The sequence below is a fragment of the Hemicordylus capensis genome, chromosome 1, assembly GCF_027244095.1.
Source record: "Hemicordylus capensis ecotype Gifberg chromosome 1, rHemCap1.1.pri, whole genome shotgun sequence".
In the NCBI taxonomy this organism is placed as follows: domain Eukaryota; kingdom Metazoa; phylum Chordata; class Lepidosauria; order Squamata; family Cordylidae; genus Hemicordylus; species Hemicordylus capensis.
The window spans coordinates 324,216,810-324,240,330 of NC_069657.1; the positions used below are offsets into that span (position 1 = coordinate 324,216,810).

General features: G+C 41.3%; 1 protein-coding gene across 9 annotated transcripts in view; it reads right to left on the reverse strand.

Annotated features, from left to right (window-relative positions):
* Positions 1-23,521, reverse strand: part of USP45 (ubiquitin specific peptidase 45) — a 99,925-nt gene that overhangs the window by 5,284 nt on the left and 71,120 nt on the right. For all 9 annotated transcript variants that reach the window (XM_053287696.1, XM_053287695.1, XM_053287694.1 and 6 more), the window contains 6 exons: positions 21,326-21,382; positions 18,763-18,909; positions 7,669-8,347; positions 4,659-4,756; positions 1,129-1,215; positions 231-384 (listed from right to left, as the gene is read on the reverse strand). In XM_053287696.1, coding sequence (XP_053143671.1) covers positions 231-384; positions 1,129-1,215; positions 4,659-4,756; positions 7,669-8,347; positions 18,763-18,909; positions 21,326-21,382 — 1,222 coding nt within the window. The remainder of the gene's footprint in view (positions 1-230; positions 385-1,128; positions 1,216-4,658; positions 4,757-7,668; positions 8,348-18,762; positions 18,910-21,325; positions 21,383-23,521) is intronic.

Genomic DNA, 23,521 nt, shown 5'->3' on the forward strand with positions numbered 1-23,521 from the left:
TTTTTAACTATAGTTTTGAAAAATCATTGAAAACATGTTAATATCTTGAGAGTCCTGCTTGGAAAAAGATGGGCAAGTAGTTATTAAAATAATACGTTGTTGTATGCTCTTATTTATGTACTGAACCTGCAAATCCGTGTGGTACTGAGGGGGTGGGGAGGGAGAGAGAGAGCGGGCGCAATGATTTACTGTAGAATTACTACATTACCTGCTTTTCCATAGATACATACCTTGAACATTTTTATTGCTAGAAATGTGCTCCAAAAGCCTTTTTGAAGGACTTCTGACTTTCACGTATGCTGCATAGTGACCTCCTCTCATTGATCCACTATGCTCCACTATTCCATAAAGTGCATAGAGAACTTTCCCACCATCCATCACATTCTTATTTCCAAATCAGGGGCGGGGGGGGGAGGGGTTGAGGTGAAAAGAAAGGGAAATTAATGTAATCTCTTCGCAATGTATTACAAACTGTATTCATGCTCAGATCAGAACCATCAGTAAAATCAGCAACAATTTTTCACTAACTAGATGTGATTTGATTATTATAAAAGTAAAGAGATGTCACTCCATTGACTATATCTTAGGTTAGCGGGTTAGACACAGTTATTAAAAAATCGACATCACTATACTGACTTGGCCAGAATGATGCAATTTGATGTGAAGCAAAATCTGGCTTGAGAAGCATGGATAAAATGCTCATTTTAAGGGTGAACACTGGCCTTCGCTTGCAGTCAGCAACAGTATGGAATGGAATCTTTATTTCGGTCATTGACCAGACAAAGCAACAGTATAAAAAATGCAGTTTGCCAGAATTACCTTTAAAGGATGAACTGAAATTATAATCCTAATAATATTTTGATCCCCTGCTAACTGAGCAAACAAACACCTTTAAAAGTGGTGATTCTCTTATATTTAGCAGGGGGAGAGCAACTGGCCCTGTCCAGTATTCCTCCAGTGGCTGATTCTGGTATTTGCCTTATGTTTCTTTTTAGATTGTGAGCCCGTTGGGGACAGACAACCATCTTATTTATGTATTATTTATTTTTCTATGTAAACCATGTTGTGGACTCTGATTGAAGAGAGGTATATAAATATCCATAGTAGTAGTTCTAGTAGTAGCAATACCTTGCAAGAAGCAGAACAAAAGGGAGCCAAGTCCAAAACTAGTGGGAAATCCACATGCCGGTTTACTTTCCGTAGACTCACACCAGCCTTAAACAGAAAGAAAAAACTGTTTTATTTCTCTGTAGTTGCCATGTGAATCTAACTATAATGCTAATGCATATGGATAATTCCAGCATCGTGGAGACAGAAAATGCATCTGCCAAAGCACTCTTTTGTACAGTTATTGTAGGCATGATGGGATCTATTCTGAACTATATCTGCTAACCCCTGCTAACTTGGCAGTATAGAAATTGAATACATACATACATACATTAGTAGGGCAGTATAGAAATTGAATACATACATACATACATACATACATACATACATAATATATGCAAGTACAATTATCGGACCACTTTAAAATCCAGTGATGACTGAGAAACCTAAACACCCACTATCAAAAATAACTCATTCATTTCAAACATGTTGCTCCCCTAAATATAACAGGACAATGTCATATCCATTTTATTGAGAATTCTCCTCCCCCAATCATAATGTGTCAGGGATGGGAAATGGTTTTAATCAACAGAAGAATCATTTGTCATTCTGTAGAAATTCACACTACATCTGGAACCACCAGAGTTATCTTTTTAATAACTGAAAATTCTAAATAACGTTATGTTTTATATTTTTGTTAACTGCCTTGTGTCTGTCTTTAATGAAGAAAGGCAGCATAAAATAATTTAAAATAGACAACTATTTATACAAACTCTGAACCCTTAAGGCCAGTCTAGACATGGCATGAGAGAGCTCATTCTGCTGCTCTAAAGACTAGGAAGGGGGGAGCGAGGGAGTGCCACTTTGGCAGATGGTGTTTAACCCTACATTTCCTTGCCCATTACCTGATCTACCCACCTACCCCAGAAGTTCCTATATATAAGGTATTCTTTTCCACCTAGTCTTCAGAACAACTTCACTTGAAGATGGCAACAGCTATAAAAATTGCAGCTTGCCAGAATTATCTCTGAAGTATGAACTGAAATTGTGTTACAATTTCTGAGAATACCTCAGGAATTTTATTTCTCTGGGAAGACTATAGCTATAACAAAGAATTCTCACTACCTCACCAAAGTTTAATCCTCAGACTTCCTGATGAAAAACATGACAAATTAAACTGGTTTCTTTTGTAGGGCAGATGTAATCTAAACACACATTATAGAATATATATTGTCCTTTAACAGGACAATATATAATGAAATAGATCATGACAAAAACATAACTAAATAAGTGAGTTTTATATTTGAAGAAAGAGAAAAAGGATATATTTCTTATCAGGGGAATAATCTGAAGCATTTGTAAAGTTCCTCTGAAATCAGTCAAAATGAATCTATGGAGAATCCAATTCAAAAGCTCTTTTCTAGACCACTGTCACTGAACGTGGCCAATCTGCCATGGCAGTAGGAGAGATCATCACTGTGAAAGAACATCTTTTCCAGTCTTTTAACCTCACGATTCCACCCTCCCACCAAAACACACACCCCCAACCTAAACTTAATACAGATGTGTACGTTCCACAAACACACCTGAAATTCCTTGCTTCACTAGGACATGTATATCAGGCGAGTCATCTCTAACACTAACCCCTTCTAACTCACCCCAGCTAACCTGGCAAAGAGGCACCTTTTAATGTGGCAATTCTCTTTATTTAGCAGGGGGAGAGTAACTGGCCCTATCCACCCCCAGCACAGTACCTCCAGTGACTGTTTCTGTTGTCTATCGTATGTTTCTTTTTAGATCGTGAGCCCTTTGGGGACAGGGATCCATCTTATTTATTTATTTATTGTTTCTCTGTGTAAATTGCCCTGAGCCATTTTTGGAAGGGCAGCATAGAAATTGAATTATTATTATTATTATTATTATTAATAATAATAATAATAATAATAATAATAATAATAATAAATACATACATACACACACATACATACATACATACAGTACAGGGCTGTGCTAACATGGAAGAAGGTTTTGTGAGCATTGTTCACATACACACACGATTCAATCTCCCCCCTTAATTTTTTGCACCCCTTTACAAAAGGGTATGAAATCGTTTCAAGAAGGGAAAACATTCCTTCTGCCAAAGCTCCTTCATCTCAATCCAATCACATATAGTTGTCTAGTTGGGGCAAACTGTAGATTGTGAATGGTATCAGAATACATGTCCCATTGAAAGTAATGCAGCATGAAGGGATAATGGGCACATTTAGGTATGCCTAACACCATGTGGCTAGAGCTGGAGTGGGTGAAAAATCTTGTCATGCAGAAGTGGTGGGCAATGAAACCACCAGTGTAATGCAGCAAGACAGGGAACTCCAGTCCAGCTGCCGTAGCAATATATATTGTTCCCTCTTTCTTTCTACTTTGTATTCAGAGTGAGGGCAATGGGAGAGCTTCATTTGCCCTCAGTCATGGATTTGCCTTCAGTCAAATTTAGGCATTGTCACTAGCCAGCCATGATTTGTGGTTGCCACCAATTTCCCCTCAGTTTCTTTTCTGGCACACAGGCAGAGGGCTTAGGAGAGAACTGGGTCTTCTGTCATTTGCACTGGATGAAGATGAAGATGGCAAGGAACAGTGGGAACCCTCTCCTACTGCTCAGGAAGGATTTCTGCTGTTTCTTACCTTCTCAAAAATGGCAGTGGAAATGAGACTTTTGGGGAGAAGATCAGTGTGGTGCTGGGTGTCCTGCTTGCCAGAGGGCTCGGGGCACTTGCCACTGGCGAGCTGTGGATTTTTAGATGCCTGCCTTCAGTGATGTTGTCTCAGACATAAATCTGATTAGCTACATGGTGTTGTGACAGCATCATGCTTACTATATCATCATGCAATGAACAAAACATTTCACATATGAGAGACTAAAGCCAAGCAACAGTAGACTGAGGGAACAACAGCTCACATCCAGACTACTGAAGCAGGTGTGTAATGGAGACCTGCACACCCATTAAGCCTGTGCCCAGCAGGGAAGGAGAATTTCCCCTCTAATCACCCTGTAACTGGTAAAATAGGTTCCTGAGGGTCACACAGTCCTCAGGGACGTATTCCCATGTGTCGCAGAGCACTTCAGGGGGGAAGGTACGATGTGGGGGAGAGGGGATATCAGCCATTACTCTTTCCCCAGAAGTATGACCTCAAGGACATATTTCTACCACTTACAGGGTGATCTGAGGGGACTGTAGAAACCCCAAAATTCATCCTCCCCATTGCATGCTGGGAAATGCACTACTAGTTCTGGTCCTCCAAAGTGTGTATGCTGCTCACTTTCAGGCCCACTTTCTGGATGTGAGCAATGGTTGCAAACAGATGTGAAAAATGCAAGAGTGTGGAAGGTAGCCAACACCACCACCACCCCGCCCACCCAACATACACACCTGCCTCCTCACTGAAATGGCAACTTTTGTGGTGAAAATGGAACCTTATGAGAATTTGGCACAGCCCTGATTAGAACTCCTTTCATTCAACTTTTTAAAAACAACCCTGTTTCAGGACTTCACCTGGTGGAATCTTTTTAAGTGCAGAACAAGAACAGGAGGAACTGAAGAAATCAGCAGCTGCTTCCGGGCATTTGTATACACACCTTCCACTTTCTTTTCTGTACAGTGAAAAATATGACACAGACACAACTGCATTATATTATTTCTGAAGTACTTTTAGTAGACATAGGATAGTACAACCATTATTTCATTAATCCATACAATATTTCAAAGAGATTAATAAATTAGTAATATTCTCATTTTGCAGATGGCAGCTCAGGTTGAGTGAACAATGATTTGTCTGCAATCCCACCCACAAAAGTAAGCATCTGAATCCAAAGTCTCCAAGATCTAGTTCCACTAGGCTTTCCAGATCTAAGTGACCATACAAAAGTAGTCAAATTAATGGAATTAAGAGGGCAACTGGAAGAGCTAATAATCTTGAACCTGATGTTAATTATTTTTGTTCAGTCAATTTATTTCCTTAAAAAGAGGGGGACGGGACAAGTGCATAATTTAAGAGCAGCCATAGAATTTGCTACTCACCTGAAGGAGTAGCAGCTGTCCTTGGGTAAAATGCACTGTCTGCCTGTCATTCTCACCATTCCTGACCCAAGATCAGAAACCACCTTAACAGCAGAACACTGCCACTCCTACATGCACTTTCTTGGACTCTAAAAGAGATTACCAGGACTGGTAGCTCCCATAGCCCTTGTACTGCATGTTCCTAACCTAGTAGCTACAGTTGTTATGTGTGAATGTTCTTGACCTTTGCCCTGGCATAAAATTCATGTGCAGCAGTGGCAAGTAGAATAGGACAGGTAGAAAGCAGCAAGTAATCAGGCAGTTTGGGTGAATCACCTTTCAAAAACATATTTGCAAGGCAGTAAAATCTCCAGTTTAATTGAATGCCATTAGCAAATTCCATGATGTCCCCTCTACAGTACATGCCAAACAGACTGCAATCCATACAGAACATTGATTAAAAGGCTGCTCCTTTTCTAGATTTTCTAAGCCAGTTGTCATTTTATAGTGTATAATTCTTTTTTTAAAAAGAATTTTAATAACTCTAAGAACTTTAAGAACTTTAAGAACAAACAATTATCAGGCTACCAACTCTACAAACTTTAAAGCTTTACCATACTTTGCAGAAAGAACCCAAATATATAAAGCAAGTCAAAGAATCCTATTCAAAAGTCAATCACCGTAATCAAACACTTTACATTAACAAAATGGTTCATCAACTTTCACATATTACAGAACTGGCCCAATACTGGTAATTTTACCTCAGGAATCAGTTTGAGATAAAGTGATTGATTGAATGGTCAAGATAGCTTTTTAAGAAGGATTGAAATTTATGAAGGACGGGTCTGTGAATGCAGGGCTATGAGAAGTAGCACCAATTCAGTTTGGGGACCTGGAAAACACTACCGTTCCCAGGAACACATGTACCTTTCCCAAGGACTCCAAGGAAGAAGTTTCTCTAAGGAATACTCCAAGAGTGAATTTTAAAAATGAAGCTGCAAAGACATAACTCCCTCATTGCTGGGAACGAATAAACTAAAACCAGCCCTGTACTCCTGTCCGTGCCTGGTAAGTTGTACAGGAGTTCTGGGAGAATGGCAAGGCAGTGGAAGGAACTGAAGCACTGCAAGACCTATTCTGTCCAATTCAGCCATGGTTGCTTCAATTCAGCCCTATCTAGCAATGCCTGTCCGGATCCAAATTGAAGCTTTGGTGGACAAATTGGGCCAAATCTCTTCCAAAGTGCATCACTTATCAAAGCTTCACACAACCCTAATCAACAGCTAATTATCTGTGATAATCTCAGGGTTATGTCCACTGGTCCCTTGCATGAGCAGAAAGACACTTTTGCTCATGCAATGCAGCTCCTCCAATTTCCATCAATTCCCTTCTTCCATTGCAGCCTCCTGTGCCCCATCTTGTGAGTCCAACTGACCCTCAAGAGTGAATATCTGAGGAGCATACAGTGGGGAGGAGAAATCCATATTGCATTAATGGAGTTCTTCTCATGTTACTTGGGATGCAACCCTCCATGTGCAGAGGTAATATACCAATGAATACTGGTGGCTAAGCCAATCAGTAGGGAGAAGTCTGGGTCAGACAAACCTTGGTCAGATCCAGCAAGTCCTATGGAAAATGATTTTACTAATTTACTCCAGTTAATGCTGGAGATAGCTGTTACCACATAGCCACTAGATAGCTGCACCATTCAATTTTACACGTTACAAAATTATGTTCAAACTGACTTTGCCATAAGACGAAGGAGCATGTGACAGTTAATTTAAATTGTAAATTAATTTTAACCACAAGAGGGCACTCATACAATACAAAACAATGGTAGCAGATCATGACCAACACAGCAAACATATTCAGGAGCCCTAGAATACCTTGATCACAAAAGACCCAAATTATTATAAATTATGTAACTGGGGAATCTGCATAATTTGTATTCATTTACACACAAATACTACCAGTCTATTTGTTTTAAAGAGGGTTTAAATAAGATTTTGGAATACTGTAAGCATATATATCTGTAACATAAATGTAATGGGCTGAGACTGAAAAACTGTGGAGAACGAAAACCCATCTAGGGAGAGAGCAACAGACAGGGTGCCCTTGAAAAATGGTCCTTTGTTCAGCCTACTGGATATCATGTGTATCCCTTCATTTCTGTTGTGTGGCACAACTACTCAGTCTTTCAGAACCCACTATTTATATGGACTAGGGTCCAGAGACCTACTTCTGGCCTGATCAAGGGCTTGTGTATGCCTAATAGGAGATCTGGATTTTTATTTTGAACAACTGGCCCCCATGCTGCATCATATCAAGCTTCCGAACTCTAGTCTCAGAAACCATTTGCTCATGACACCGGGGACTGCTTCCTAAACACACAAATCCACAGCCCCCTTGAAGAAGCAAGAATCACACAGTTCTCTGAACCCTGGGTCATTAGAATGAACAACTTTTCAAAGAAAACAAACAGTACATTCAGTCAACACTCTGTCACCTGTGGAATTTGATTTCTTCTGGTGCTTTTGTTTCTGTTCTGTGCAGTTTTCACACAAAAGCTTGTTGTTTCCCATTAACAGCTCCACGGAGGTAAACTGGTAGAGGCATGACTGGACTGAACATTCTTTAGAACTAGTAGTGTAACTCTGAGACAGGGTCTGGAAAGCATTCTGAGGGTTTTGCAGCAACGGAGGGGTTCCTACAGAAAAGGCAACTTTGTTTGACAGCTGATCCCTACTGAGCAGCCCTTCATTCTCAGGTGTTGCACTGCTAAAGCTGAGTTTTGATAAGGCACCAGTAAGTGCCGCAGTGTTGCTATCACTTGGTTTGTTGTGTTGCAATTTGTTTGCAGGTAAGTGTTTATGTCCATCAGCATATAAACCAGGTGTGTTACAAGCTCTGCTGGCAGCTGTTTGCTTAGAAGTACTTTCACTTTCAGAGGCCTCACTGTCTGCATCAATGCTGCTTTCAGAATGGCTGGCTTCTTTTTCACTGCCTTCAGTCTGGCTTCCATTTGCTGCAGACTCCAACCCGCTATTGCTCTCTCTTGTACATGGAATACTGGAGCTGCCTTCAGCTTTAGCTGTTCTGGCTTTTTCATGCATGATTAAAGGACTTGTTTCTTCTTCACCAGAGGAGGATTTCTTAGCAAGTCTTCTTTCATGATTTACTTGGTTCTGTCAATTTCCACATAATTGTTACCAAAGTGTCAGAGGAAGAGGAAAAAGAAATAAAAATCTGTTGAAAAGCAATATAAGCGCTGCAATCTCTTTTTCTTACACACAATAACACACTTTTTAAAAAAATGACTTTTGTAATGATCTCCAAAACAAACCTCTTTTCTTCTTGAGACAATTCACACATCCCTCCCACCCACAACACAAACTACTGCACATTTTACAAAAACAGTGCTGCTGAAGAAAAGCTGACATGTTTAGTTTTAAGATGTAACCAGTATCAACTCTGAAAAACAGGGAAATTCATAGTATTGGAGCAGTTCAGACAATACTCCAACCAATCCCTTTTAATTGAGAAGGTGAGGAGCAGTACACTCCTCCCCCCACCAATCAAAGAGGGACAGGTTGCCCAAACTAGCCCAGAGAGTAAGAAAAACAAAGTGAGACAGTGTAATTCTGATTGTTCATCATGCATAGATGGAAGAATGCCTGAAAAAGAGAAGTCTTCCAATATATAATAATCGTAATTAAACACACTAGCCTACATCCAGACTAGTGTTGCACTAGTGTAAAGCTATTGCACTAGTGCAAAAATGCAGCGCAATTATGTACAGAAGAAAAAGGAAAAACAGGTTGCTCACCGGTAACTTATGATCTGGCAGACATCTGTCGACATCCATAAGAATGGGTAATGTGCCTGTGTAGGACCCTTGCAGCTGAGGTGACCAAGCCCTGCCCCCACACCTACAGCATGCTATTTGAAGGCGGGCCGGGCACCATGTTCTTCAGTTCTTGGATGACTGCCGTGGAGGATGATAATCTAGAATCAGGTGAGTTCATCATCAAAGGAAAAAAGCGTGCACACTCAATATGCACTTAGTGTAGCACCACTGCAGAGGAGTTGTTCGGGAGGGTCTTATGGATGTTGACGGATCTCTACCATATCATGTTACATGTAAGTAACCTGTTTATCTGGATCAAGATCAGTCGAGATCCCTAAGAACGGGTGTTTAGCAACCTCCCAATGGGGGAGAGTGCAGTAGAAGCTATTGTAATTCCCGCTTCAAGACACTTCCCCCAAAGACATGTCCCCCAAAGACACTTCGCCTCAGCAGCAGAGTGAACATCTATGGTGTAACGCTTGACAAAAATAACTCAGTGGACCAAACTCATGTTTTACAGATGTCCATGAAGGTTATCCCCGATAGGTGTGCAGCTGATGAAGCATAGGCATGGGTTGAGCGGGCCTTGATTGTTTCTGGTGGTTTCGCATTCTGTGACTTGTAGGTCAGCATAATGAGCTCAACTAGCCATCTGGACATACTTTGTCTTGAAATGCAGGAGCCTCTCATAGTGCCCTTGTATGCCACAAACACTTGGTGGTTCTACAGTCTTTAGTCCGATCCAGGTAATACAGAAGTGCTCTTTGCACATCCAAGGAGTACAATACACGTTCTAAAGTGGTAGATGGATTCCTGAAGAATGTAGAGAGAACAATGTCCTGGTTGCAGTGGAAGTCAGACCCTACCTTGGGTAAGAAGTCCGGGTCCATACGCATTAACACTTTACTGGGATAGATTCTGGTGTATGGCAAATCAATCTGCAATACTGTCAATTCACTAATGCATTGGGCTGTAGTTATGGCAAGCAAGAAGGAAGATTTCAAAGTCACTAGCTTGACAGATGCAGAACTAATTGGTTCAAATGGGGCCTCGGTTAAAGCCTAAAAATATGCTCCATAGTTCGACAGGTGTGCAAATGGGTGGATACAAATTCATGAGGCTTTTCAGGAAAGCCTTACTCTCTGGGTGTGAAAAGAGAGTCTTCTCATCACAGCTTGGATGTTTTGAGGAGAGTGCTGCTAGATGCACCTTTAAAGATACATTAGCCAACCCATGTGATTTCAGATTAGTCAGGTAAAAGAGTACATCCTTAATTGTGGCTTATGTAGGTTGAAAACAATATACCCTTGCATAAGCTTTGAAACAGCCATTTACTAAGGTAGTTTTTTCTGGTGGAAGACTTCCTTTGGTTAAGTAGGATTTTACTTAAGAGCCGATCCACCATGCTGTTAGGTGGAGTGTGAGAACTTCTGGATGCAATATGCTGCCGTTGTCTAGTGTTAGGAAATCTATTTCTTGTGGCAGTCTTTGGTACTGGTTCCCTTACAATTTGAGTACCTGTGGAAACCATGGCTGTCTTGGCCACCATGGAGACACTAGGATACCCAGTGTTGGGGCAGTTAAAAGGCAGGTAACCACTCGGCTGATCAGTGGTCACAGAGGAAACATATATGGGACCTCTTGCTACCAATCCAGCTGGAAGTCGTCCCCCTGTGATTGTGGGTCATGCCCTGCCCTGGAGCAGAAACAAATGCAGATTTTTTGTAAAGAGATCTATAGTTGGCCGTATCAAACTCTTGAAGAGAGGTGCAATGTATTCTGTCTTGATTTCCCATTCATACTGTTGTTGTGGAAAAACTTGACTGCCAGGATGTTGTCCCGGCCCTTTACGTGGATGGCCATTGGATAGACTTGATGCCAGATGCACCAATGCCATAATTGTAGGCTGAGTGCACAAAGACTTTGGGACACTGTCCCCCACTGATGGTTAATGCAGACCAGGGCAGTGGTATTGTCTAACTGCACTTGTTCTACCTTCTCCTGTAGAAGTGGTAGGAAGGTTTTCATTGCTTTGAAGACAGCCAGAAGTTCCAGGAAACTGATATGTAATTGTGTTTGTTGAAGGGTCCACTTGCCCTGAATCTGATGTTCTGCAGTGGGGCCCCCAGCCTAGCAGACAGGCGGCTGTTAGTCGGATGGAAGGAGTCATCATTTGAAAAGGAATCCCTTCCAGCAGATTCCTGCCTATTGACCACCAGGTAAGTAAGCATAGAATTTGATCTGGGATCATTAGACTTAGGTCTTGACGATCTATATTTGGGTGGAAGGCTGACAGAAACCAAAGTTGCAACTTGCGCATCTTTAACTGGGCATATTGCACCACTGTGTTGCAGGAAGCCATTAGACCTAGGAGTCTTTGAATGAGTCAGGCCGGTTGAGATGGATGCTGCTGGAAATGGAGAACCAGGTCCCTGACTCAATGGAAGTGTTCTCGAGGTAAATATGCCTTCCTGGTTTCCGTGTCTAGAACCACTCCAATGTAGTTGATTACATGAACTAGCTCCAGTTTGGATTTTTCTCTATTTGACCTGTATCCCCAAGTCATGGAGGAGAAACAGTACATATTTTGTCTGAGAACATAACTCTTCCTTGTCTTTGGAAGTCAGAAGCCAGTCGTCCAGTTAAGGATAAACCGATAGACCTTCAGTCTGCAGCAGGTAAACCACCACTGCAGCCATACATTTTGTAAATACCCTGGTGGCGGCAAGCCCAAAGGGTAAGACTATGTATTGGTACACTTGATTTCCTACTGCAAACCTCAGATATTTTCTGTGTTGTGCCCTGATGCCAATGCAGAAATACACATCTTTGAGATACAGCATCACAAGCCAGTTCTCTTGGTATAGAAGAGGTAGGATCTCTTGTAATGCTATCATGTGGAATTTTCGCACATGGACAAATTTGTTCAGGTGGTGTAGATCCATGATAGGTCATATGCCACCATCCCTCTTTGGGATCAAGAAGTAATGCGAGTAAAACCCCTCCCATCTATGCACCCACTATACCAAGGCAATAGCCCCTTTGGCTAATAGCTCCTTCACCTCTTCCAACAACACCTGGGAGGGCTGAGTGAACCTTATCCCTGTACATTTTGAGAGTTGTTCTGAACTCTATAGCCTGAAGATATGATCTTCAGGACCCAGCGGTCCGATGTTATGTGGTGCCATGCAGGGACCTGGCATGCCAGCTTGATGTTGGTCGCTGACAGGAGAATAGAGTTTGTGAGACTGGTGTTGTTTCTCACTTGCCAAGATGTTGTGGTCCCTGTTGGCAGGAAAAGGGAGGTGTCTAGCAGTGACAGTGGGTGGGTTTGAACCTCAAAGATGTTTCTGAGGCTCAGTCTGCCTTGTTCATTAGGGTTGGCTTGATTTCCCCTTGCCGTGAAAAGAGCATTTGTGATAAGGCTGGTACTGCTTCCTAAAATCACAGTGCTCCTGCTGTCTGAATGTAGACTTTTGTCTTGAGTAAGCACGATATTTGGAGCTGTAGGATGATGTCGATGCGGTGAACGTTTTGGCAGTGAATTTTGACCCCCCCCCCCATTTTTTCCATGGTGGTGTCTGTGTCCTCGCTGAAGAGGCCCTTACCGCTGAAAGGTAAGCCTTCTATTTTGTCTTTTATGTCGCCCTGTAGATTGGTAGAGTGAAGCCAGGCGTGTCTCCTCAGAGAGATTACAGTGGTCAAGGAATGTGATTCTAATTCTGCCAGGTGTTTTGAAGTACTCAACTGCTGGCGAGTAAGTGCTGCTGATTTGTTCAGTGTTTGTTGGAATTTTTTCTTGAATTCTTCTGGAGAGAGGACGTCCAGATCATTTTGAAGTGCCTCCCATATGCCATGGTTATATTTGGCAGTGCAAACTGAATAGTTAACTATCTTTATGGATAGGCATGAGGTGGAGTACATCTTTCTACCCCAAATAGCCATTTTCTTCCCCTCTTTGTCCACAGGTGTAATGTGACGATGACTTGTCTTAGAAGAGGAGGTGGCACAGTCAATGACCAATGAGTTTGGAGAGGGATGTTTTAGAAGGTATTCATTATCTTTTTCCTGTATCCAATACAAACTTTTTAGTTGTTAAGAAGTGGGGGTTGTACTATGGATCACCTCCCACGCACATTTTGCAGCCCTAGAAATGACTGGGAGGACTGGCAGCACCACAGGTTGAGACAACTGAAATTTTACTATAAAATTATAAACAGGGTCATCTACAGTGGCAAGCTCAGACTTGAGATCAAGACCCAGAGCTGCTGCCATCTCCCCAACATGATGGTGATAAGCCTTCATTTCTTCATTAGGCAAAACATGTGTGGTCGGAGGTACATCATTAGGAGGATTGGTTAAGTCCTCTGATTCATCAGGGTCGGACTCAAAGTCTGAAGAGCCATGATAATCAGAAGGTGACTGAGTTGGTGATGGTGGTACATACGTCTGAGTCTCAATGGTAACCTTTCCTTGTGGTGCTGGAATAGGTAAGGTACCCCATTTCAGTGCCTTTGAACACAGCCTGAGTAGTCGTATTCACCAAGTGCTTTACAGGTGGCCAGGCAAACGTTTGCATTGCTACAGAAAAACTTTGTACAGTAGGTTTCACCGGTAAGGCTGGGCCATCACCTCCAGCTAGAGATTGGAGTCTGAACTGGAGTCATTGCAGACACCAGAGGTAAGTAAGACTTTGGTTGCGAGGATCTCCAGGGCTGATCTTCTTGAAAATTATAAGGTAACCCAGGAGATCTAGTTCCCAGAGTTGCCGATCCAAGATTCGCCCCTGCAGTGGACGAATGTGTAAATCCACACAAATGCCACGAAGATGGGCCTGTCAAATGGGCAGCAGACAGAGCACAAGGTGCTGGAATGCATTGGTCTGGAGGGAAACCTTTAGATGTCGATGTCAGAGTACTTGATTCAGAATCCAGTATGGAGCAGTGGTAGTCTCCAATAATTAAATTCCACCGTGTCCTCCTCTTCTTCAACATCAAACGTCAGCATCGGGGCTTGGCATCGTGGAGTCATCAATCTCGATACTGACAACACCAGAGTATGTAAAGTAGACATCGGACCTTGCAAGACCGGTGTCAATGGAAGACATGTCGATGGAGATTTTCGGTGTCGACGGGGCCGAAGACTCGACTGGAGTGGGGGATGGAGGTAGAAAATGAGCCCTTAAAGTTGTCAATATCAGTGTCAAAGGGCGGTCAACACCAACCGGTTTCCCTGACGCCGGTCACATCTCCTTCATCAATGTTGAGGTTTTCGATGTTGAGCAGTGGCCATCAATCTCAACTTCAGGTGCCAAGGATTTTGGTGGCAAGCTTTGTAAACTGGACGGGGATGGCGTTCTTTCTTTCATCAAGTCCGTAGTCCTTGACTTCTTAGGTTGTGGTGAAGGCTAACGAGTATCAGACCTTGAACATTTTCCCTTCGACTTTGTAGGTGTCGATGTTGGAGTTGACTTCGATGGAGCCTTTGGGTTTTTAACTGCGATCAATGTCGATGGTCTTGCTGGTTTCAGGGTAGACGGCTTAGGAGTTGACAACAGGTCTTTAGAAGCCGATGTCAAGGTTGCAGGGCGGGGTTCTCCTGGTGTTGAAGGGCTTAACACCTCATCATAAATGGTGGCACAAAGCCCGATTTTTTCGTGTTTGCTTGGAAAATGAAAAGCATATCTTGCAAGAGGAGACATTGTGCTCTCTCCTAAGCAAATCAGACACAAATCATGGAGGTCTTTCGAAGGGAGCTTGGCATTACAGCCTATGCACCTCTTGAAAGTCCGTTTCTCTTCATCCATGATTATCCAAAATCATAGTTTAAGTCCATTCAAAAAAGTCATATTAATGCTGACGAAGTCCGGAATCCGTTCCAAGTCAACTACCAATATTAACAGTATGTTTTTTTGTTTTAAATAGATGAACTCACATGAAGAACTTTTATCGACGAGGAGTGACAACCTGAGGACTGAATGCAACGGCAGTCGGAAAAGAATGGAAGAACATGGTGCCCGGCCCACTTTTAATAAGCACGCTGTAGGTGTGGGGGTGGGGCTCGGTCACCTCAATGAGCTGAGGCATGCTACTGCAAGTGTCCTGCAAAGGCGTATTACCCATTCTTATGGATCTTGACGGATCTCGATCCAGATCCTATGTTCCAGACTAGTTCTTGCACTAGTGAAAGATGCTAACCAGTGCTCCCTCTAAGATGAGCACAAGTATGTGCATACATTTTTGTTTATGTCTGCTCAGTTAATTTTAAATTCCTCTCAGGTTGAATCAGGAAGGCCCCACTCTGAATGCATGTGCGCATACACTGTCCAGAACAAAACTCATTCCGTACACAGATGAAAAACATGAGAGGGAGCACTGATTGTTGACATATTGAACAAGACATTGCACAACCTTGTTATATGTCCCAGAGAAGGTCTCCAACTCAGCATCACAGCTTCACAAATTTCTTAAGTGTGGGCAACCTCTCATAGAGCTGGTGCAACACTAGTCTGGATGTCAGCCATTAATTTTATTTAAAATTTCAAATATTTAGAATATTGAAAAGATAATTCTTAGTTGGAGTTTTAATTTGATTAAAATTATAGCTCCATAAGATTTTGCGATGAGATCTCCTATATTTTCAAATTCCAAATTCCATATATACTGCATGGGTTTGTAAACTTCCATAATTAAAAAAATAAACAATGGCAGCTGCTGCTACTTATGACTCCAATTTTACAATCTTTCATGGATGGGTTATTTTTAAGAGAAGACAATTGTGGCTGGTTTGAGTGGGATTTGAAACCACAATAAAATTAATGAGTACAACCTATGCAAAAATACAAAGGTGAACTAATGACATGTTAGAACTTTGCAAACTGTACTATTCATTTTTTAACACTACTGAAGTTTAACTTTTGATTAGCAAAAGCATTAGGCTTGGCACAAAAATTTAAAAGCTTGCCTTCCAACTGACTGGATTTTTCCAAATGCCCTTGGATGATCATATATAGCTATGCTTTCTGTCTTCCTTGGCTAGGGATAGAAGATCCAAACACATGGTGTTTGGAACTGGCATTCCCTTCCTTTACAGCGACCTTTTCTGCAAATATAAAGATGGTAGGCATCTCTTAGATGACAATCCGAGACCATGTCACTTACAATTAAGGTTCCCTGAAACCCACACAAAAGTACACATGTTTATGACTGAGGGGACCAGGAAAGCTTTCAACTATGTCAAGAAAGAAAGAAAAAAATAGCAAGGGGGAAAGATTAATAAGTGTAAGAACTATATGACTATGAGCTAGTAAAAGCTTTCTTGGGTCATTTCTGTCTACATTCTCAGAAAAATATAGTGGCTGACATCTTGACTAATGAAGCAATGAGAGAAGTAGCAGTCATACCTGTGTTTTTGAAGAGTTCCAGTTTAACGCTACACTGATACTAGTGTGCATGCGTGGAGTGGGGATTCAATTATTTACTGGAAGCCCTCTACGTCACCTGAAAATATGCTGCTGAGGGCTAGGCGACTCTCAGGGACATATTTTCCAATGGCACAGAGCGCTTTCTGGGGAAGGGGAGGTCATTGCAATGTGTCCCCACTGCTGAGTCAGCAGTGAAGCTGAGTAAGTTGGACTTTTCAGAAGTACTAGTGCTTCATTAGTCAAAAATATCACCCAGTGTTGCTTATTTTTCAAATATCGCAATTTTTAATACTAATCTTAAAATTTAATAATTGTCTAGAAAACTTCGTGTCTCTCACATATCAGAGGGCATAGTCTTTTAAAATGTGGGAGGTCAGACAAGCTTCAAGTTACACTAGTAAATCCTTAACAAGCTTTGTTATAATACCACAGAACTTCAAAAGAGGCAGAAAGGATGCTCTCTTAGTTTTCCAGGCTGTATTTTAAAAACAACTAGGTGTTCTACAGACTAGAATAAATGCATGCAAATAAATGCTAAGCAGGAGATTTTGTACTAAGAAGAGTGTAAAATCTGAAGCTGACACATGTAAAAATCTCGACCTATACTCCAGAACAGAATAAAATTTAAAAGGGAAAAGGAACGATAGTGAGGAAAGAAAAAGCAAACTGCACACGCCACAGTGGAAATGACACCGATTAATAGTGTTCAGACATAAATATGTACTTTCTAGATTGCAAGAGCAGTCTATTTGAAGTCAGTAGATTGAAAAAAATAATAATTGAACAGGAGACAGGAAATGCTGCCGGACGGCCCCAGAGGCAGCACGCTCACTACTCAGCTGCTTAACAAGACACCTTTTCATCTGCTAGATGCTAAAAGATATAGGTTACAACTTGTAATAACAGAAGATGGCTTAAAGTATTACTTCCCCCGCCATAATGATCTAAACGTAACAAGGGTTGTGGGTTTCCCCCCTGTAAAACATGTACAGCGGAATATTTACAGGAGTATCAGCTCCCATGTGCTGTCAGCCTGGCATAGCTGCAGCATGCTGTGCCACCATCGGGAAGAACCATGTTACAAGACTGAACTATGGTTCTCAGGCCCTTGGGCCACTAGAGGCTGAGCACATCATGGAAGTCATGTTCCAAGTCTCCGGGGAAACCATGTTGGCTGTACTCCTCCTGTAGCACACGCTGCCAACTGATCCACCAAATGGCACTAATGCTGACTTGTCTGCTCTCTGGCCAGCTCTGCACTGCCTGCGATTGCAGCCAGAAGCAATCTTTGACTACAGAGCGGGGAAGGCAGACAGAAAGAGGAAGGAGCATGAATTTTAAAAGAAATATTTTCTTTTAAAGCAAGGTAAGTTTCCAACTGGGTCAATCTATACTTTCCCCTAAATCCCTGTTACAATAAATATGTTATTTTAAAAAGCTTGACGTATATCAATAAGACATTAGGAACACTGTAAGAACCAGCTCTATATAAATACAAAAGATGCATAACACACTGCTGTAGATTAAGAGTGCGCTCTCCAAACTGAGTCTCCACAGCTACTCTAGATTCCCACAAAGGACAATTTGATTTGTCATAACTGCATTTGCAAGAATTATTAATATTATTATTATTACTACTACTACTTCAATTTCTATACCACCCTTCCAAAAATGGCTCAGGGCGGTTTACACAGAGAAATAATAAATAAATAAGATGGCTCCCTGTCCCCAAAGGGCTCACATTCTAAAAAAAACACACAAGATAGACACCAGCAACAGTCACTGGAAGTACTATGCTAGGGGTGGATAGGGCCAGTTACTCTCCCCCTGCTAAATAAAGAGAATCACCACGATAAAAGGTACCTCTTTGCCCAGTTAGCAAGACTGCACAGATTAGCCAGGAATCCCCCTATATGCCCAAGAATGCCCCCAAATCCCCCCCCAACTGCAAAAAGTCACAAAAAAAGTCAAAAAGTCCATTTTTGTAAGGAAAGGAACCACAAAATGAGGGGTGGAAGTGAACCCAAGAGGGGATAGCTGGTCTTGTGGTAGCAAGCATGACTTCTCCCCTTAGCTTGCATATGACAGGGAGACTAGAAGTGTGAGCACTGTAAGATATTCCCCTCAGGGGATGGAGCCACTCTGGGAAGAGCAGAAGGTTCCAAGTTCCCTCCCTGGCTTCTCCAAGATAGGGCTGAGAGAGATTCCTGCCTGCAACCTTGGAGAAGCCGCTGCCAGTCTGTGTAGACAATACTGAGCTAGATGGACCTATGATCTGACTCAGTATATGGCAGCTTCCTATGTTCCTAGCCATGCTGCTACATACTTACCTTGTCCTTTGTTAACAAGTGTTTCCTAGATAGTTTTGATTGTTGGTTATTCAGAGCAGTGATAGAAGAGCAGCTGTATTGATCTGCATCAGCATCTTGTGCAGGTTTATTTTTACTTGTCCTTCCAAAAGGGGCAGGTTTTGAGATCTGAAAAAGAAGTGGGATTATTTCGAGCACTACATTGATTAGACATAATACAAAGGATCTTTCAATCAGGTTATGTTGGTTTACATAAACTAAAACAGAGTAGAATTGGCTTTTGGCTGGCAAGTACCTATTCTATCATGGATTGGTCAAATCTTGTCAAATCTTACTGAAATATTTAAAAATAAAACTTTATTAGAACAGTGACAATCAACAGATAGAACTATGCTAATTCCAAAGACCATTGTCTCCTAAAATACTCTAGTGCTTCCCAGGAGCTTCATACAGATGCATACCTGATCATGTGTAAAGCCTCTTCCTCAGAGCCAATGCAATGGGCTCACTAGCACTCTTACCTCTTAGTCGCATATATAGCTAGCATCTCAAAAATTGTGCTACTCAGAGCCAAGTGTCTCTGGGCATAAGTAGAATCTCTTTCCAAAGGGAAATCAGTCTCCTAGGCATGTGCAAAGTGCTTTTCTTTGTGAAGGACACAATTCATCTTCTGTCAAACCTGGTGTCTACCTCAGGCTGTTCACTTAGGATGGCAGTGTCCCAAAATATGCATCACCTATGAAACGACTACAGGTAAGATGGCTGGCTATCTGACTGAGAGGAAGAAGCTCAAACTCTAATCTGTCCTGGCTGAGTTGGCTGAATGGCATCTGGAAGACCAACAAGTATAGGCCTAGCCTTGACAATAAAATCTTGCCAAACATTCCCTATATCATTTTGCTTCCATTATCCTCTTGTTAAGTGACAGACCTATATAGAGCAGGATAATGTTACACACACAACAAAGCAATGCATGACAATTGCATGTCAAATAATTTTGACATGTCAAATAATTGTCAAATAATTCAATTTGACAATGAAGTCAAATAATAGGCAGTCAATTAAATAAATTCCCAGTCCTACAGCAGAGGAAGTTTATAAAGCCTTAGATAGAAATTATAAAATGGCTTGAACAAGGGGGTGGGGGGAGCAGACACAATATAAAAGTGAGCCCTCCATCCCTGACTGTGGAGATTAGCCAGTTCCAGCTAGCTTTACCCATGGTCTGTGGTTCTTGGTTCCATTAATTAAAAATGATATTCACTAGACTGCAATTTATGTATTTATTTTAACATATTTGTATACCGCCCAAAATTTAAGTCTCTATTCCAGTGTCTTCAGGTCCGAACTCCCCTGCTTCGGTACCGAAGGAGTACTTTTGCTTTCAGCCATGTCTGTATTATGGGTAGTTCCAAAATCATGAGGCAGCTTATGTCTCTGGGCCCTGCAGCTGGACCTACATCTCTAAAACAGAAATCTTCTATTTCTCTTAAGTGCCACAGCAATGACACTCCACCCCACCCTGAACATTCAAATCTGTTTAAATTACTTACTTGTTTGAAAGACGTATATCTTCACAGGTAAAACTATCATTTGAGACTTTAGATATAACAAATGTGGCTGGACTGATTGCCCCAACCCACCCCGTCCGTGCAATCTCCCAACACTGAATCATTTCAGGAGCTTAATCTGCAAAAACGATTCCTCTTTCAATAACATAGTATCAACATTGCAAGAGGTTAAACTTGGATATTTGCTTTACATCCAAGAAGCAATGATAACCACTTGCTATGCATGGCAATCAGTCAGCTTACCGCTTATACTAGTCACCTTATATTAGGAAATATGAGAGTTTGTGCTTGCCTGGTATAAAATGAGTGTATCATTATATATCATTATATCATTGTATCATTATATATATACAGAGAGTGCTAAATCAGATGCCTATGTGGAAAAGCATACTTCTTCAATAACTTTATTTGTAAATAAAATAACCTGGCTTAAGGGGCTTGATCCTGCAAGCATAATTCATGCACATTAAGAGGTGAAGGTAAAGTGTGCCGCGTCAAGTTGATTTCTACTCCTGGCACCCACAGAGCCCGGTGGTTTTCCTTGGTAGACTACAGGAGGGGTTTACCATTGCCTCCTCCCGTGCAGTTTGAGATGCCTTTCAGCATCTTTCTGTATCGCTGCTTCCTGATATAGTACCAGCGGGGATTCGAACCGGCAACCTTCTGCTTGTTAGTCAAGCATTTCCCCTCTGCGCATAGAAATGTCTTGTATCAATGTATTCAATCCACTACTCAGCACTGAGTATCTCTTTGTCGGTGCAAACACCTTTGATTTTATTTAAGATAGGGTATGGGGAACTGAATTTAGGCTAGAGGTGGGCAAACTTGGACCTCCAGCTGTTGTTGAACTACAGCTCTCATCAGGTTTGCCCACGGCTGATCTAGAACCAAAAAATGACTGGCTGACTGCCCCAGCAATCAGTTCAGGAAGAGTTCAGTGATCCTCAAAAACAGCAGGAAACAGTGGAAGTAACAGTTGTGTGGCTGTTTAATAATAAATAATTGTTTCTTACCCTCTCTTCTATTATAGGGAGTGAAAGATCTATGAAGGGTTCCTTTACTGTGGAAATCTTAGAAGGAATTGAAAAAGAAGTTGAATAGGCAGGTTTTTTTGGAATGTACAATATCAAAAGTTATAAATAGTATCCAGAAATGTAATATCTTTTAAGTTGTTCCTTACTGCAATGAAGAACGTCACAAAAATATTTTTCTAGATGTTGAACAACTATGATTTATTTTGGATTTAAAGGAGGAAATCATGAAAGTGACACAAATGCGAATATAAAATTCAAATTTAGGCATGGATTTTCTTGGCTTAAAAACAAAGTGTTTGGCACTTTGAATTTACTTTGTGAATTTATTATAATTATTAGATATTTAATTTAAACATAAATTTACACATGTTTATTTTGTTTGTTTATTATATTTGTACACTGCCCCAAATTTCCATCTCTGGGAGGTTTACAGCAACGTAAATTGAGCAATTTGAAATGTTTCTACTGTTTAAAATGGACTCAGTACTACTACCACCCTTGCCAGCAGGCCTCATCAAAACCATATTTCTGGCTATGGGCCGAAGTTAATAAGCACATAAGACAAAATTAATATTGTATTAGAGATTATCCTAGAAATATACATATTGCATGAATGTTTATAGATGAGCTTGGTTCTTCTAAAGTGAACTGAATTTTGGGAGACACTTGCAAAGTATTTCCAGAGGAAAGAAGAATCAAAATCAACAGTCCAGTTACAACTGTGCAAGTGTGGTATTTGCCAGCACAATGTTAACATTATTTTTATGAACAAAGACTCGGCATCTCCAACATGTAAGCCAAATTCTACAGTTCGGGCACCGGTTTCCAGTTACTAGTCCCTGCCAATGCTGGCAAGGGAATTTGAGCTGGAAACTTGTTTACCAGGGTTGTAGCTAGCAAATGCCTGACACCAGCATCAACAGGACTGTAAGGATGAGGCCACAATGATACAGAACAAACTGCTACTCTTTCTGGCATCCCAGTCCTAGCCATATGCATGGAACTAGCTGTTTGCAATGCTTCTGGCTCAATGACATGTTATGTGACATGTTGTTGATGCAGTATTCAATATACACCATACTTGGTAATTTCCTGTTACAGCAAGTCTTAGGATGGGACTGCTTTGGTTGGTTTTCCCCAGTACATATCCTGGGAACAAACAGCACAGTTAATGGGTTAGTTGTTGCAGGAAAGCGAGTCCCTCATTAAAAAGGGATTTACTTTTTCCAGTTAGTTCTGCAGGGATGACATTGAAAGGAACATTGCCCATTTATTTGGGAGCAGATCTGGCAGCCTAGTACCGTTCCCATGCCAATAGACCTACTCATGAGTAAATATTTGAGCATACTGCTTCAATATGGCAGGCTTGGGTGATTATTAAAAAAAAATAATTATTATACTGCTCTTTGATAGTGTCATGTGTAGCTGTAGCATAAGCTTATTCCAGAGGGCAGGGACAAAGAATATCCCTCATTAGGCTAGCAAGGGTGGTGGTGTAAATAGGTTTCTTGGATTGGGGCATAAGCTACAGAAAATAGGAAGTTCTTCATTGCTACCAACTGATGTACTTACACTGAACTACATAAAACTTTAATTAAATATTTACCCTGGGAATATATCATACAGCTAAAATATGAAGCAAAGGACAACATGCTGGATGACAGAACTAAGAGGCCACTGAACAGCTGGTTATTTATCACTTCTCAGCTATTGGGATATGGCAAGTACCCCCTGTTAAAGATCGTTATGTTCCTGCTCTTAACTCTGTCACAGACCTCCACTTGGCAGATAGCCTGTGGACCTTATGAGGGCCCAAGCACAAGTAGCCTACATGCATTCACAGGTTTCTTCTTCCCTATTCTTGCTCATTCTACATTAGCGTTTAACCTTATTGGTATTCTTCCTTCCACATTGTGCATGAAGGACTAATAAGACAAAACGTGTACACATGAATACTTTTGATGAGAACATGGCAATGATGCAACAGGGCTGAGCTTCAAGGAAGAAAGCAGCAGAGTTACAATCAGGAGCAGGTGAAGGAAATTGATATACTTCTCTTTAAAACTTGGAAAATGGTGAGGTGTGAGTCTTAAAAATCTGTGCTTTCATTAACAATAGAATTTAGAACTCTAGCCTAAAATTATCCAGATGAAATATTAGCATTAAAAAGAGAGA